At 44.3% G+C, this 16329-nt stretch overlaps 1 protein-coding gene across 1 annotated transcript in view; it reads left to right on the plus strand.

The window, feature by feature from the left end:
* The window catches only part of LOC133104195 (ATP-binding cassette sub-family A member 17-like), a 93091-nt gene that overhangs the window by 61339 nt on the left and 15423 nt on the right, over positions 1–16329 (plus strand). Inside the window, 9 exon segments of the mRNA XM_061209846.1 lie at positions 900–910; positions 1492–1759; positions 1932–2136; positions 2741–2912; positions 2915–2959; positions 8140–8298; positions 12311–12489; positions 13545–13673; positions 15420–15614. Coding sequence (XP_061065829.1) covers positions 900–910; positions 1492–1759; positions 1932–2136; positions 2741–2912; positions 2915–2959; positions 8140–8298; positions 12311–12489; positions 13545–13673; positions 15420–15614 — 1363 coding nt within the window.

A 16329-nucleotide genomic window follows, 5' to 3' on the forward strand; every position in this document is an offset into this window, starting at 1 on the left:
TATACAACTCTAGGGGGAGGAGAGGGGAGGGGAAGGCCATAGGGGGCAGGGATAGTCATAAAAGAACAAAGTCCTTGCATCCAAGATAGGATGTCAGTAGAGAGATGGGCTATTTAGCAATCCAGAGAAACACGAACTAAAAGATTTCAAAGTGGTTGCCTCTGGTGAGCAGGTACCAGGGATGGTGATGGGTAGGCCATGGCACTGCCATTTCTCATTATAAGTTTTATATAATTATTTGATTTTTAAAATTATATTCATGTGATATTTTAATTTAAAGTAAAAATATTAAGCATTTTTTTTAGTAAAGTAAAGAGACCAAATGCAGAACATGATGTAGCAAAGTGGTTGGGATTACAGTGACCTACCTCTCCAAACCTTGGTTTCCTCTTCTGCAAAATGGAAAGAATAATAAACCTTGCCTCACATTGTCATCGGAGGATTCCATGAGAGAGTGCCTATCATGAGCTTTGCACACTGTTAACACTGGCACTCAGTAACCTTCAGCCACTGGTACAATTATCATTATTGTGGTTTTTTTTGGTTTTTTTTTCAATTATCATTATTGTTGTTGCTGTGATTGAAGGTCCCTTCCAGCACTAAAAATTCCAGAATTCTAAGTGGGTCATATATTTCACTTGGCACTGTGTGCTGGAAGTCCAGTGATGAACAGTATTACTACCAGCCCTTGATGAGTTTCTAGCCCAGAGATCATATGGATAAGTGACAGTAGTTACAATACAAAGGAACAGTAAATGATGGTCTCATAGACATGTCTCAGCCTTGGAGGGCCAGAGGACGCTCCAGAGTTAAGAGCCTAAGGTGTGAATAGGTACTGACCCACAGCAGGGGAATGTAACCCAAAGAACATTCCAAACCATGAGAAGAGCATTTGTAAGCATGGGGAACGGTGAGTCCTTAGGCATGGCTAGAACTTCAAGACAGGAAGCGGAGTCTGGATAACAGCTGGGCACTGTAGGTCATGTGCAGGAGGTTAGCTTTATCCCGAGAGCAGGGGGGAGTCACTTGAAATTGTTGGGTAGGGTGCGTGTGATCAGACATGTCCTTTCACATGAGACTGGAGGGACTGGATAGGAGGCAAGGAGCTCTGTTAGAGCCACACAGTCCAGGCAAAGGTGGTGGGGCCTGGGCTGCGTTAAGGCCATGGGGAGGAGGGGAGTAGACAGAGCTGAGATTTAAAAGATGACTAGACAAGACTTTTTTATACTGCCCCAGTCAATGAAAGGAAAACTTTCTTGATGCCCTGGGGTCATGGGGCTCGGGCAGGAGGCAGCCCTGTGGGCAAAGGGGATCACTGGAATTCAGAGCACGGCCATGTCAGGAGGAGCCCACTTTCGGATGTGGGCGGGGGTTAGTGATGAGATAGATACCCAGGAGGAGCAGTGGTTGGGGGAGGCCAAAGGCGAATCCTCTCTGCCTCACTGGGCCTGGTGTGACGCTCTCGGATGGTCTGCTCTCTTCTACGTTCAGTAGAGCCATTCCTCCTGAAAAAGTTAGAGGAGGAGCCCGAGGTCTTTGATCAGAACTACCTAGTGGCAGCTTCCTTTGAAGACGTGGGGAACCACACCATAGTGACAGCGCTGTTCAACAACCAGGCGTACCATTCCACTGCCCTGGCGCTGGCACTGGTGGACAATGTCCTCTTCAAGTTGCTTTCTGGTGCCAGGGCTTCAATAACGGTATTCAACCACCCTCAACCTCAGTCAAACAGGGAGACCTCGGAGAATATCTTGTACGAGTATGTGCGACTTTCCTTCCCTCCTCAGTGCTTCTCCCTTTACCACCTACTTCTTCCTTTTTTTTGTTTTGTTTTGTTTTGTTTTAATCACAAATTGTTATTTTGGAGTATGGTTGCTGTGAGCAGTTCTACTTAAATGGCTACCTCTCTCCTTATATCCTGCCTTTTACAGGGGTCCTAAAGGACATTATCTTATTATCAACTTACTTTTTGGAATGGCTTTCCTGTCTAGCTCTTTCTGCAACTTGACGGTCAAAGAGAGATGCATCAAGACCAAGCAGGTCCAGTTCATCAGTGGCATTTACGTGGCTACTTTCTGGCTCTCGGCTCTGCTGTGGGACCTCATCTCCTTCCTCATCCCCACTCTGCTGCTGCTGGTGAGCTGCATGGTGCTGGGGCCTTTCCCCTGCACATCACAGGGGGCTTGCCTTGGGGACCCTGTGAAGAACCAGAACCCTACCTGAAGTCCAGGCTGGCAGCTAAGCCCCTGATTGGCCACACAGGGTGTGAAAGCACCTTCATTGCTGACCCTCAGTAAAAGATGATTTCAGTCTCAGCATCATTAGGAGCAGAGGGGCCGGCTCTAGGGTCTCTAATTTGTGGCTTCCCCACAACTGCTGCCTCAAACTAGTAAATGACAGTGCCTTGGGGACAGTGCCCAGAAATAGCTCACCAGGGCACTGAGGGTTGCAAGTCTTTGGTGGTGACTGAGTTGTGCAGTTGAGGTTCCCTGGTCATTTGTGCAGAAGGGATCACGTCCTCCTTTGTTCTGCCTCTGAGCCCCTGATCTCACTGCACTGATCTCCAGGGGCAGAGCCAGCTGTCTCTGCACCGCTGGATGAGTAAGGGAAGGGAGTTGCCGATGTAGTACTGCTAACACCTTATTTACTTTATTTTTAAAATTGAGATTATCATATCCTTTCTCTAATGCTTAGAACTGACTCTTAGTGACTTTTCCAAATTCTACACCGCTTTCCTAAGGTGGTGTTTTTGTACTATGATGAAGAAGCTTTTACACACCCGGAAAACATCCCTGCTGTTGTCTTGATGCTAATGCTCTATGCCTGGGCGATCATCCCCTTCATCTACCTGACCAGCTTCTGCTTTGACAATGCGGGTAGCGCCTGTGTTAAGCTCATCATCACGCTCACCTTTTTAGCATCGGCCCCCTTGTTCTCGTCTCAGTCACAAGTGAAAAAGGTGAGGACCGTTACGGCTACACATCACACAGCTTTAACTTTCCCTCCAGCAGCCACAGAAGTTGTACCCATGAAAACGTGTGTCTGCCAGGGGCCTGTGTGAGGCTCTTCTCAGCAGCTGTCAATGGAAGAGCCCCAAACTGTCAACGTCCCAAACATGCATCTCCAGGAGGACAGAGACACACAGTGGTTATATTCATCAGCAGAGTATGCTCAGCAACAAAGAGGGAACAGACGCTCACCACATGCAGCAGTGCAAACATCAAAACAGGGTGCTGCGTGGAAGAGGCACACTCTGAGCCAGAGAAGCGTTTGGCTCAGAGCTGGGGGGAGGGGGTCCACTACGTGGAGACCTTAGGGAACTTTCTGGAGTGTTGGAAACATTCTGTATCTTGATCAAGGTGTTGGTTCCATGGGCATAAATATTTGTCAAAATTCATCAAACTGTCCACTTATGATCATGCATCTCACTGAAATAAATTATTCCTCAGTTTAAAAGAAGGTAATAATAAGCCAGGGTTGGACGAAGGCTGCTTGGTGACGTGCAATTAGAGTCAAAGAAACTGAGGGGTGAGCCATCTTCACACCACATCCTTTAAAACCAACGTCTTCTTGTCTGTGCTGCCGTCTCTCTCTGGGTCAGGGTTGGATATCCATGATCATATTTTACCTCTGTAATGCTTTTTTTCATTTGTTTTTATGCTGACCACCTCCTTCAAATTGACTTTGGGGTTTTGTTCGTTTCTTTCTTTTAATTTAAAAATATGTTAACAGCTTCTTCTGCTTTCATCTTGGGAGTCATTCTGTCTCTTAAAGGACGTGTGTGTATTCTCTATTTTGAATTTATTTTACTAGTCTAACTCTCAGAGTTAGTGGTGCCTTTTCTAGTTCTCATACATACTACCTGTGGAATTTCAGAGACGGAATTATTTTCATCTGAGAGGATCATAAAAGTGACAGTGTTTTGACTTTATGATTGAAATAGAACAAAAAGCACACTGCAGGCAGAGGAAAGGGAATACACAAAGGCCTGTCCTGAGGGAAGCCAAATCCAGCAGTTCTCAGCTGTAAACTCCATCTGAGATTCACTGATCAGCACTTAAAGACATCCTGCATGATTCCGACACAAGTGGTACAGGGAATCACTCTGAGAAATGTCTGCCCTAATCTCCAGGGAGAATCTAAGGATTCCTCCCTTTCTCTTCTCCTCTGTCGCTCAACCCACCCAAGAGGGACAAGCACCTGAAAGTCCAAGGACACTGAGGGCCCTGATGGGAGCGGAGCTTTTAGAGAAGATGACCAAGCTAGTGCCTGACTCTCTGGACATTCTCCCTGGATCCCTTGGCCTTGCTGGGATCTGTTTCTTCTTAGATTGCTTCATGCTATTTCTTCTCTTCCCTCCAATGCAGCAATAACAGGGACCAAGGCACTTCTTCTGCTTAGCAGGAGGCAACTGCTAAGACTAACTGGAAATCGGGTGAGTCAAAGAGGAGGGAGGCTGGGACAAGGCAAGAAGCTTCACCTCTGGTCTGGGGAAAAGGATGCCAGTGCCTTCACAGGCTCCATCCCTACTCCCTGAGAAAGAAAACTATACATTAGAGGCTGGCCCTTGGCCCTTGTACACATGCCCTAGAGGCCTCATTAAGATGCTGTCACCATGGCAGTAGACAGAGAGTTATGAAAGCTAGATCTGAGCTCTCTTTTTCCTGAGACTCCACTAAAACGATAGCAAAGGAAATAAAAATGTATGAATTCACAATGAAGAAACATCTAAAGTGCATTCAGAGGGGGAAATGGCTGAGCAAGTACCTAATTTAGCAACACAGAATCCTCGAGAGGCTTGGGACCGCAGAGAAAGGGAGTGAAACAGTCTGTTCCATCTCCATTGGCCCTACTACCACTCCCCACCCGGAAGCAGTCAGAGATCCCTCCTCTTGATGAATTGAACCTGCTTCCAAAAGAGACCTAAACATTATGGACTGCTCCCCTGCCTGGTTACCTTAAAATGTAGCCTGCCCCCCTACCTCCATACACAAAGCTAGCAAATCACCTCCTGGTGCCTCATTTGTCTCTCTGAATAGACAGACAATCAAGGATCACTGATCACTTGAGGATGGCAGCCAAGAAAAGACTAAAACAAACCAACAAAAAGGAGACACGGGGGTAGGGACGTGCAGGAAACAAAGATTTTGGAAAAGATTGCATCTATTAAACAACAGAATTCCATAAAGAAGAAAAACTTTGAGAACAAGAAAGAGCTGATTGCCAAAATAAAAATTTAGCAGAAGTGTTGGAAAATAAAGTCAATTAACCTGCCAAAGTAGAGGAAAAAGATAAGGGAAATAGGAGAAGTTGAGAAAAAGGGCAGGTAACGTGAGAGTAAGTCCAGGAGATGCTATTATATTCAATTGATAAGCATTCCAGAAAGAGAAAACATAGGAAATGAAGTTGAGGAAACTACCACAGAAATAAAACAAAAATTTCCCAGAGTTGAAAAATCAAACTTCAAGATTGAAGGGATCCATCAAATATCCAACACTGAATGAAAAAAGACCCAGATGCTTCCTAGATGACAAAGAGTTCTATACTGAATTCACTTGTCAGTCAGGTGTACGGACAGAACAAAGACAATTTCAAATGGGCAAACAGAAATTGAAGCCGCCACGTCACTTTCTTGGAAAGTTAAGGATATAGGCCAGCAAAGTGAAGGAGTAAAGTAAAGGAGAAAGAAGACACGAGATCCAGAAAAGGATGGATCCCACCCAGGAATGTGGCAGAGAAAAGTCCTTCAGTTGGAGGGCTAGATATGGATGGTTTGTGACCTCTCCTCAGTCTTCAACAAGCTTTGGAGTAGGATCCACAGAGAAGGAACGACAGAAAACAAGCAGAAGTTGTAAATATCTGTTCCTTTGATTACACGTATTGTTGGTGAACTGATTCTGGTTGGGGTGAGCTTGGGGCGTGGGGTTGTCCCCTCTCAGATTTCAACCACTCCTCTCTTAGGGGCCCGAAGATTTTCACTGAACAGGGGAAGGTCTGGGAGGAGACCGTGGCTGACTGTTCATTCCCAGTCTGGGCTCATGAGCCTTGCTTAGTGGTTAAGTCTTTCTCTCTACCCCACACAGGAGCTGCACTGCTGATGTTCTGGTAGTTTTCCCGTCTCCCCTCTACCTGAGTCTCCAGGTTAGATTTCCAAATTTAGAATTCTAAAGAGAGAAAATGAGGAGGACATGACCCACTGGGTCTCCTTCCCAGAGCCATGTCTGCCACCTTTGCAGCTGTACTGCTGAGGCATGGTCTCCTTGGATGCAGCTGTCTGGTCACCAGAGCCATGACTCTGGGGCCTCGGCGACAGTGTGGAGCCACGACTTCCGAGTTGTGCCCCAAACTGCGCCTCCAGCCCCATGGGTGGACCCTGGCTCTGATGCTCAGTTTCTGAGTCCTGGCCCAGAAAATGTTGGTCTGGAGACCTCATATCCAAGTTCACCTCACCATACATCACAGTGGCCTCCACTGACAGGAATTTCACAGATTGACACCCAAAAGCTGTACTACTCTAAATCCAAGCCCTGAGAGTAGAGTTCATTTTTTATATGAAGAGTTTATTCAGCCTCTCTTCAGGGAATCTGTAAGTCACACGTCCACAGGCTCTCTCCCTTGGACTACCCACTGGTTTAGAGCTGGTGGTGTGACTACTCATGAAGTCTGAAATTAGAGCTCTAATCTCACCCAGTTATTTCCTCTTTTTGTTGGTGAGGATATTTTGTGGTTTGTGAAGGATGGCGGCTAGTAGCACGTGTAGTTATCAGGGATAAGCACGAAGTGGCCTGTTGGGTGGGTGAGGGCTTGATTACGTTTGTGGACTGTAAACATGGCCCCACTGCTGGCCCATGACCCACGCAGCACATTATGAGTTAATCCTCTTACAAATTAATTAGCTTATGAGTAGCATATTTATTTTGCAGAGCAGTTGTGTTTATTTGTTGTAAATAAACATTTAAAGTATTTTAAATATACCACAGTTTATTTATAACCCCGTTTGGCATTTCTTCACTTTTCAATATAACATGAACCTAAAAAATTGGCTTCTCAAACCTCTAAGAGGCCCCAGTTTCTGTATATTTATTTTATAACCAGCCAGTTTACTGACCTCTCTTTTATTTCTTTTTTTTTAAATGAAGTATAGTTGATCTACAATATTGTGTTAATTTCTGCTGTACAGCAATGTGATTCAGTTATACACATTCTTTTCCATTATGCTTTATCACAGGATATTGAATATAGATTTCCCTGTGCTATACAGTAGGACCTTGTTGTTTATCCATCCTATGCGTAATAGCTTACATCTGCTAATCCCAGCCTCCCACTCCACTCCATCCTTCCCCCAACCCCCTGCCCCTTGGCAACCACAAGTCTGTTCTCTATGTCTGCGAGTCTGTTCTGTTCTCTCTTTTCTTTCTTTCTTTCTTTCTTTTTTTTTTGGCTGCAAGACTTTTGGGGTCTTAGTTCCCCGACCAGGGATCAAACCCGTGTCCCCTGCATTGGAAGCGTGGAGTCCTAACCACTGGACCACCAGGAAGTTCCCTCTCTTTTATTTCTAATAGCACTTTGATTGATTCTTGTGGCTTTTCTAGGTACATGGTAATGTACAGCATTTGCAAATAATGATGGTTTTGGCTCTACAAACTGTACAGGCAGGAACTGTGTTCTTATCTACCTGTAAGATAACACTCAAATAACTCCAAAGCTGGCCCACCAGACCCTCCTGTCTGGCTCTAACTCATTTGTAAACCTCCAGCCTTCAAATCCACTGCTTCCACAGGTGCATCCCATACTGCAGCCACGCTCTTGCTGGTTTTCTCAACACACCAAGCTCTTTCTGATTTGTCTGCATAAACAATAGGAATAGAAGTAAAATGACAGGTTCAGGAAGCACTGCAAAAGAAAAGTACTTATGGCTTGGAGGTTGAATGACTACAGGGGAAGAGGGAACACTGGGAGTCAGGGAGAACCTGATTCCGGTCTTGGGCCTGGCAGTGTGACGTGCAGAGATAGATATAGCAACAGACAGAGATAACAGATCCTTTATACAGGATAAAAGGCACAGTGGGTTCAGAGTTGCTAGGGGATGTTCCCTTTTCTTCCTGAAAGAAGAGTTAATATTTTCTATTCCCCTCACAGATCTAGGCTACACAAAAGTCTCAGAGTCTTTGGATCACACATTCCTACTGCTTCCAGGCCACTGCCTGGGGATGGCTTCCTCCAACTTACGTTACAGCTTTGAACTACAGAAGTTTTGCAATGCCAAGAGCCTGAACCAGACTGAGTGCAATCAAGTTTGTGAGTATTGCAAACAGAATTTATTAATTACATTTTTTTATTGAGATATAATTCATAGAAAATTCGCCCTTTTAAAGTATACAATTCATTGGTTTTTAGTATATTCACAGGGTTGTACAACCATCACCACCATCTAATTCCAGAACATTTTCGTCACCTGAAAAAAAGAAATACCCCATCCATTAACAGTCACTCCCCATTCCCTTTTCCCCCAAGCGTCTGACAACCAATAATCTACTTTCTGTCTCTATGGATTTGCCTGTTCTGGACATTTCATGTAAATGGAATCATACACTATGTGACCTTCTGTATCTGGCTTCTTTCACTTATAACAATGTTTTTGAGGTTCATCCAGGTTGTGGTGTGCTTCGGTACTTTGTTCCTTTTTATGGCTGAATAATATTCCATTGCATAGATAGACTACAATTTGTTTATCCATTCATCAGTTGATGGACATTTGGGTTGTCTCTACATTTTGGCTATTATGAATAATGCTGCTGTGAACATTCACGTACAAGTTTTTGTTCGAACATGTTTTCAGTTATCTTGAGTATATACCTAGGAGTGGGTTTGCTGGGTCTTTTTTTTTTTTTTTAAAGGAACTCCTTTATTTATTTATTTATTTATTTATTTTTGGCTGTGTTGGGTCTTCGTTTCTGTGTGAGGGCTTTCTCCAGTTGCAGCGAGCGGGGGCCACTCTTCATCACAGTGCGTGGGCCTCTCACTATCGCGGCCTCCCTTGTTGCGGAGCACAGGCTCCAGACGCGCTGGCTCAGTAGTTGTGGCTCACGGGCCTAGTTGCTCTGTGGCATGTGGGATCTTCCCAGACCAGGGCTTGAACCCGTGTCCCCTGCATTGGGGGGCAGATTCTCATCCACTGTGCCACCAGGGAAGCCCCGGTTTGCTGGGTCTTATGGTGACTCTATTTAGCTTTTTCAGGAACCACCAAACTATTTTCACAGTGGCTGCACCATTTTACATTTCACTAGCAATGTATGAGGGCTCCAATTTATCCACATCCTTTCAACACCTTTTAAAATTAATTATTTTCTTAAATTGTGGAAAAATATATACGAAGTTTACCATTTTAACCATTTTTACATGTACAGTTCGGTGGCATTAAGTACATTCACATTGTTGTGCAACCATCATAACCATTATCTCCAGAACTTTTTTCAACTTGCAAAACTGAAACTCTGAATCCATGAAACACTAACTACCCGTCTCCCTCCCCCCAGCCCCTGGCAGCTATCATTCCACTTTCCATCTCTATGAGTTTGACTACTCTAGGTACCTCATATGAAACATTTTAATTCCTTTCTCGTTTCCTTTTGAGTATATTCTATAGCTATTTTCTTTGTGGTTACCATGGGAATTACATTTAACATCCTAAAGTTACAACATTCTAATTTGACTTTATATCAGTTTAACTTCAAAAACATATAAAAACTACTCCTATACAGCCCTGTCCCCACTCTCTTTTAATTACTGATGTCACAGTACCTCTTTATGTACTATGTGTCCAGAAGCATAGACTAATAATTGTTTTTCATGCATTAGTTTCTTAAGTCATATAGAAAACAAAAAGTGGAGTTATGTACCAAAGTTACAACAATACTAGTTGCTACAATTGTCCATGTATTTACCTTTGCCAGAGATCTGTATTATTTTGATCTATATGTCCTGATATGGCCAATGTCTGTTACATATTAGTAAATGAAACAAAGGAATTGGAGAAGATAATGCATAGTACCATTCTACCTGTATTTTAAAAGATTATATCCAGAAGGTATGGAAGGATTATATACAAAACTGTAACAATAGTTGTGGGGAAAGGAGAAGTACCTTGACTTTCTACCTCATACATGTTTCTTCTTTCCAATGAGTGTGTATTTACTGTATAATTTTAAAATACATGTATTTTGGGACTTCCCTGGTGGTCCAGTGGGTAAAACTCCACGCTACCGATGCAGGGGGCCCAGGTTTGATCACTGGTCAGGGAACTAGATCCCGCATGCTGCAACTAAGGGTCCGCATACCACAACTAAAGATCCCACATGCCACAACGAAGATCCCATGTGCCGCAGCTAAGACCTGGAGCAGCCTAAATAAATATTTTAATAAAAATAAACTAGAACAAATCATCTTAAAATTTGTATGGAGACACAAAAGACCCCGAATAGCCAAAGCAGTCTTGAGGGAAAAAACCGGAGCTGGAGGAATCAGACTCCCTGACTTCAGACTATACTACAAAGCTACAGTAATCAAGACAATATGGTACTGGCACAAAAACAGAAACATAGATCAATGGAACAAGATAGAAAGCCCAGAGATAAACCCACGCACCTATGGTCAACTAATCTATGACAAAGGAGGCAAAGATATACAATGGAGAAAAGACAGTCTCTTCAATAAGTGGTGCTGGGAAAACTGGACAGCTACATGTAAAAGAATGAAATTAGAATACTCCCTAACACCATACACAAAAATAAACTCAAAATGGATTCGAGACCTAAATGTAAGACCGGACACTATAAAACTCTTAGAGGAAAACATAGGAAGAACACTCTTTGACATAAATCACAGCAAGATCTTTTTTGATCCACCTCCTAGAGTAATGGAAATAAAAACAAAAATAAACCAATGGGACCTAATGAAACTTCAAAGCTTTTGCACAGCAAAGGAAACCATAAACAAGACGAAAAGACAACCCTCAGAATGGGAGAAAATATTTGCAAACGAATCAATGGACAAAGGATTAATCTCCAAAATATATAAACAGCTCATTCAGCTCAATTTTAAAGAAACAAACACCCCAATCCAAAAATGGGCAGAAGACCTAAACAGACATTTCTCCAAAGAAGACATACAGATGGCCAAGAAGCACATGAAAAGATGCTCAACATCACTAATTATTAGAGAAATGCAAATCAAAACTACAATGAGGTATCACCTCACACCAGTTAGAATGGGCATCATCAGAAAATCTACAAACAACAAATGCTGGAGAGGGTGTGGAGAAAAGGGAACCCTCTTGCACTGTTGGTGGGAATGTAAATTGATACAGCCACTATGGAGGACAATATGGAGGTTCCTTAAAAAACTAAAAATAGAATTACCATATGACCCAGCAATCCCACTACTGGGCATATACCCAGAGAAAACCGTAATTCAAAAAGACACATGCACCCGAATGTTCACTGCAGCACTATTTACAATAGCCAGGTCATGGAAGCAACCTAAATGCCCATCGACAGACGAATGGATAAAGAAGTTGTGGTACATATATACAATGGAATATTACTCAGCCATAAAAAGGAACGAAATTGAGTCATTTATTGAGACGTGGATGGATCTAGAGACTGTCATACAGAGTGAAGTAAGTCAGAAAGAGAAAAACAAATATCGTATATTAACACATGTATGTGGAACCTAGAAAAGTGGTACAGATGAACCGGTTTGCAGGGCAGAAGTTGAGACACAGATGTAGAGAACAAACGTATGGACACCAAGGGGGGAAAACCGCGGTGGGGTGGGGATGGTGGTGTGCTGAATTGGGCAATTGGGATTGACATGTATACACTGATGTGTATAAAATTGATGACTGATTAAAAAAAAAGAAAAAAGAAAAAAAAGAAAAAAGAAAAATACACGTATTTAAAAGAAAATTTGAAGGCAAATCAGATTAAAATAGGAGAATAGAGGCTGCTGAGTATTTTTACATGAGTGGTCAGTTGAAGTTACAGGGTGATTAATGATTGATAAAAGAACCAAGCATATAAATATTTTGCATTTCAAATAACTGTCATATGGACAGGGAGCAGTGTTTTACTTTACTGCATTATTTTTGCAAGACATTGGTTCTAGCAAGGAAAACAGAATATTATGTTTCCCATCTGCTGGGATGTGGTAACAACATTGATGACAATAATGCTTCTTTTAAATGATATTTGTTATAATAGGAATTGACCTACTATATGTAATTTGATAATATCTGTTTATCCCATTTTAGCAGAGGGATATGTGGTCCAAAAGAACATCTATGCCTGGGAGTCTCTAGGGATGGGGAAGTATCTGATAGCCCTTGCCATCTCCGGACCTGTGTACCTCATCCTGCTTTTCCTCATTGAAACCAATGTCTTGTGGGAACTGAAAGCCAAGTTTTCTGGCTTCAACAAGAAGCAAAAATTGGTGAGTGGGGTCCAAGTGTAAGTCTCCAATTACAGGTCAAGGGGCTGGCTCCATAGCTTCCTTCCTACAATCTGCAGTGGCCCTGATTCTCAGCATCCGAGGTCTTGGAGACCATGTAATCCACCCGTAGTGTAGAGAGGTAACGGCCATCCCTGGGATCCCCTGTTGAGGGAAGAGCATTGGCTTGGCCCCTGTAACCCTGGCCAGCCGAGTAGAAACAAGACCCTGGATTTCCTAAAACTAGTCAGCTTGGAACACCTCTTCCCCTCAGTCATTCAGGAGCCACATAGGAGAAAGGGCTGTTGTGTCAGCTGTTGCCCTGAATATCTTCCAAAGGCAAAGCCCCTTCCCCTACCCCCCAGGACAAAGGAAATTCTGTAGAAAATGGGATTTGTTATATCTTGACATCTCCAGGCTTCAGGTCTTTTTATTTTCCTTAAAAGCCAATGCCGGGCTTCCCTGGTGGTGCAGTGGTTGAGAATCTGCCTGCCAATGCAGGGGACACGGGTTCGAGCCCTGGTCTGGGAGGATCCCACATGCCGCGGAGCAACTGGGCCCATGAGCCACAATTACTGAGCCTGCGCGTCTGGAGCCTGTGCTCCACAACAAGAGAGGCCGCGATAGTGAGAGGCCCGCGGACCACGATGAGGAGTGGCCCCCGCTTGCCGCAACTAGAGAAAGCCCGTGCACAGAAACACAGACCCAACACAGCCATAAATAAATAAATAAATAAATAAATAAATAAATAAATAAACCCAAAGTTTAAAAAAAACAAAAAAACACTATGCTTTAAAAAAAGCAAACCTACTCTCAAAGATAAACTCAAATCTCCACCAAAAAAAAAAAAAAAAAAAAACCAATGCCACGTAAAGTTTCCTTGTCCACCATATCACGGTCATGTCAGCGTGCATTCAGTCTTGCCTGTGGCTGACCCTGAGAACGGGTGTGCGTGCAGGAACTGAGCACGGCCGGGGCGACTTCAAGGCCTTCCCAGGGAGGACCAAGTCCCTACCCTCGCAAAAGCACTTACACCTGCCATCCTTGTCTCGGGAAAGCAGGTAGTTTTGCACAGTGCGGAGTCCACGCCTGGAGACCAAGATGTGGAAGAAGAAGAGAAAATGATTGAGACCTTTTTGGAAATTTTGTGTAAGAAAAATCCACTGGTTCTTAAAGGAGTGTCTAAGGTAAAGTCCGACATGGCTTAGAAAGCAAAGATCATTACTCTTGGGGGCCCTTTGCATAAGAAAGCAGCCACCATGGCTCCAGGACCTGCCTGCTGGCTTGGAGTACAGTAGTACCCCTTTACCAGCAGGTTTGCTTTCTGAGGTTTCAGCTACCTGCAGTCAATTGTGGTCCAAAAATATTAAATGGAAAATTCCAGAAATATCAAAGTTTTAAATTATGCGCTGTTCTGAGTAGTGGGACTGACTCTTGAGCCGTCCCGCTCCCTCCCTTTGTCCAGCTTATCCACCGTTTAGTCACTTAGTTGCCAGCTCAGTTATCCGATCAACTGTTGCACTATCACAGTGCTTGTGTTCAAGTAATTGTTATTTCATTTAATAATGATCCCAAAGCGCAAGAGTAGTGATGCTGGCAATTCGGATATTCTCTTACTGTGCTTAATTTTTTTGTTGTTTTTGTTTTTTTAAAAATTTATTTTATTTTTTATTTTTGGCTGCATTGGTTCTTCGTTGCTGTGCACAGGCTTTCTCTAGTTGCAGGGGGCGAGGGATACTCTCCGTTGCATTGCGCGGGCTTCTCATTGTGAGGGTTTCTCTTTGTTGCGGAGTACGGGCTCTAGGCACACAGGCTTCAGTAGTTGTGGCACTCGGGCTCAGTAGTTGTGGCTCGCGGGCTCTAGAGCGCAAGCTCAGTAGTTGTGGCACACAGGCTTAGTTGCTCCGTGGCATATGGGATCTTCCCAGACCAGGGCTCAAACCCGTGTCCCCTGCATTGGCAGGCGGACTCTTAACCACTGCGCCACCAAGGAAGTCCCTGTGCTTAATTTATAAGTTAAACTTTGTCATAGGTATGTATGTATAGGAAAAAATATAGTATATGTAGGGTCCTGTGCTATCCACCATTTCACGCACCCACTGTGGGTCTTGGACCATATCCCCTGCGGATAAGGGGGGACTACTGTACTGGCAAAGGATTCAGGTGAGTTTTGGTGGAGAAAGACTCACAGAGAGGTTTCCTCTGTGAACAGATCACATTTGAGTTCGTTTGTGTGCCCAGAGACTGAAGTTATCACCTCAGCCTTCCATTGTCTCTTCTGGGGTCCCCTGGAAGACAGGAAGGCCTGAGATGGGAGGGGCACCAGAACCATGAACCCCAAGAAGCCTTGAAGGTTGGACATGGTTGAGTCTCTCCTCAATCTAGAAAACAGTTTGTGGAGGAGCCAAGGTGGGGGAATAGGTTCTGAAAGCTCAGACCAAGCCTGTTAGTCTTCCTGAGAGCCCCAGCGGGAATTGTGTTGAGACAGCCTTCAAATATCCAGGAGATATATATATATATATATATATATATACACACACACACATATGGAGAGAGAGGGAGAGAGACAGAGAGACAGACAGAGAAAGAGAGAGTTGTTTCCCTATAGTTCCTGGTGGTTAAAAAAACAAAAAAACCAGCCCCAAAACCAATTCAGGCAACGTCAAAGGGGTTTTCTTTGCTTCAAGGACAGAGGGAAGAGGCTTATCTTAGAGAACTAGGGTCTCAGTTTGCAGGGACAGGAGGAGAGAAAACCTCACTAGACCTGCTGGGAGCAGCAGCTGGGAGGAGAAGGCAAATTCAAGCCTGGCTACATTGGAGCCCCTAGGCCCTGAGGGCAGCTCAACCTGTCCCAGAACTGGTATGCAACAGTTAACTCCAGACTGCTCACTCCAGGCCTCCTCACTGTGTGTCTTCTGTCTTGTGTATCTCAGGTCTATGCCAAGAAGTTACCCCCACTGGTTGTGAACAAGGATTCCTTCACTGTTCAAGCAGAAGAATGCTTTGGCCTTCTTGGCCTCAATGGAGCTGGGAAAACTTCCATTTTCAAAATGCTGACTGGGGAAGAGCCTATCACCTCTGGGGATGCCTTTGTCAACGGCCTCAGTGTCAGGTCTGACTTGGGGAAGGTAGGCTGTGACCTGAGACGAGGGAGGCATGAACCTGGGGATGGTGTGGGTGTATCAGGAAGAGGGGGGCACTGAAATACACCTAGGGGTGTTACACAGGGTTGGGGAAAGGGAACTGGAATGGAATTGATCTTTGAAAATTCCCGGTATCAGGTTTATCTCTGACTCCCAAATCCATAGCTCCATCCTAGACCTCTTCTCCGAGCTTTAGATCATATATCAAGCTGCTTACTCAACATTGCCTCTAAAATGTCCCTGAAACTCAAGGCACCTGAAGCCCAATGGACCCCCAAAGCCATCAGCTGTCCTCACACACCCCCAACCTCTTCTCCCCCTCCCCCTGTGCTTCCTGTGGGAGTGGCACACATCTACAGCTGTCCAAGGCACCACTCAAGACGTCTAGTCGGCGACCTTAGTCCATGGATGCTCCCTTCCAAACAGCCCTGGAATCTGTTCTCCCTGGCCCCATGCCCACTGCACTCACCAAGTCAAGGCTACTCCTAACTTTCAGTCAGCTTCCTTGCCTTCTCTGCAGCATTTCTTTTTTTTTTTAAATTTATTTATTTATTTATTTTTGGCTGCACTGGGTCTTCATTGCTGTGCGCGGGCTTTCTCTAGTTGCAGCGAGCAGGGGCTACTCTTTGTTGCGGTGCAGGGGCTTCTCATTGTGGTGGCTTCTCTTGTTGCAGAGCACGGTCTCTAGAGCGCAGGCTCA

Source organism: Eubalaena glacialis, chromosome 13 (genome assembly GCF_028564815.1).
Source record: "Eubalaena glacialis isolate mEubGla1 chromosome 13, mEubGla1.1.hap2.+ XY, whole genome shotgun sequence".
In the NCBI taxonomy this organism is placed as follows: domain Eukaryota; kingdom Metazoa; phylum Chordata; class Mammalia; order Artiodactyla; family Balaenidae; genus Eubalaena; species Eubalaena glacialis.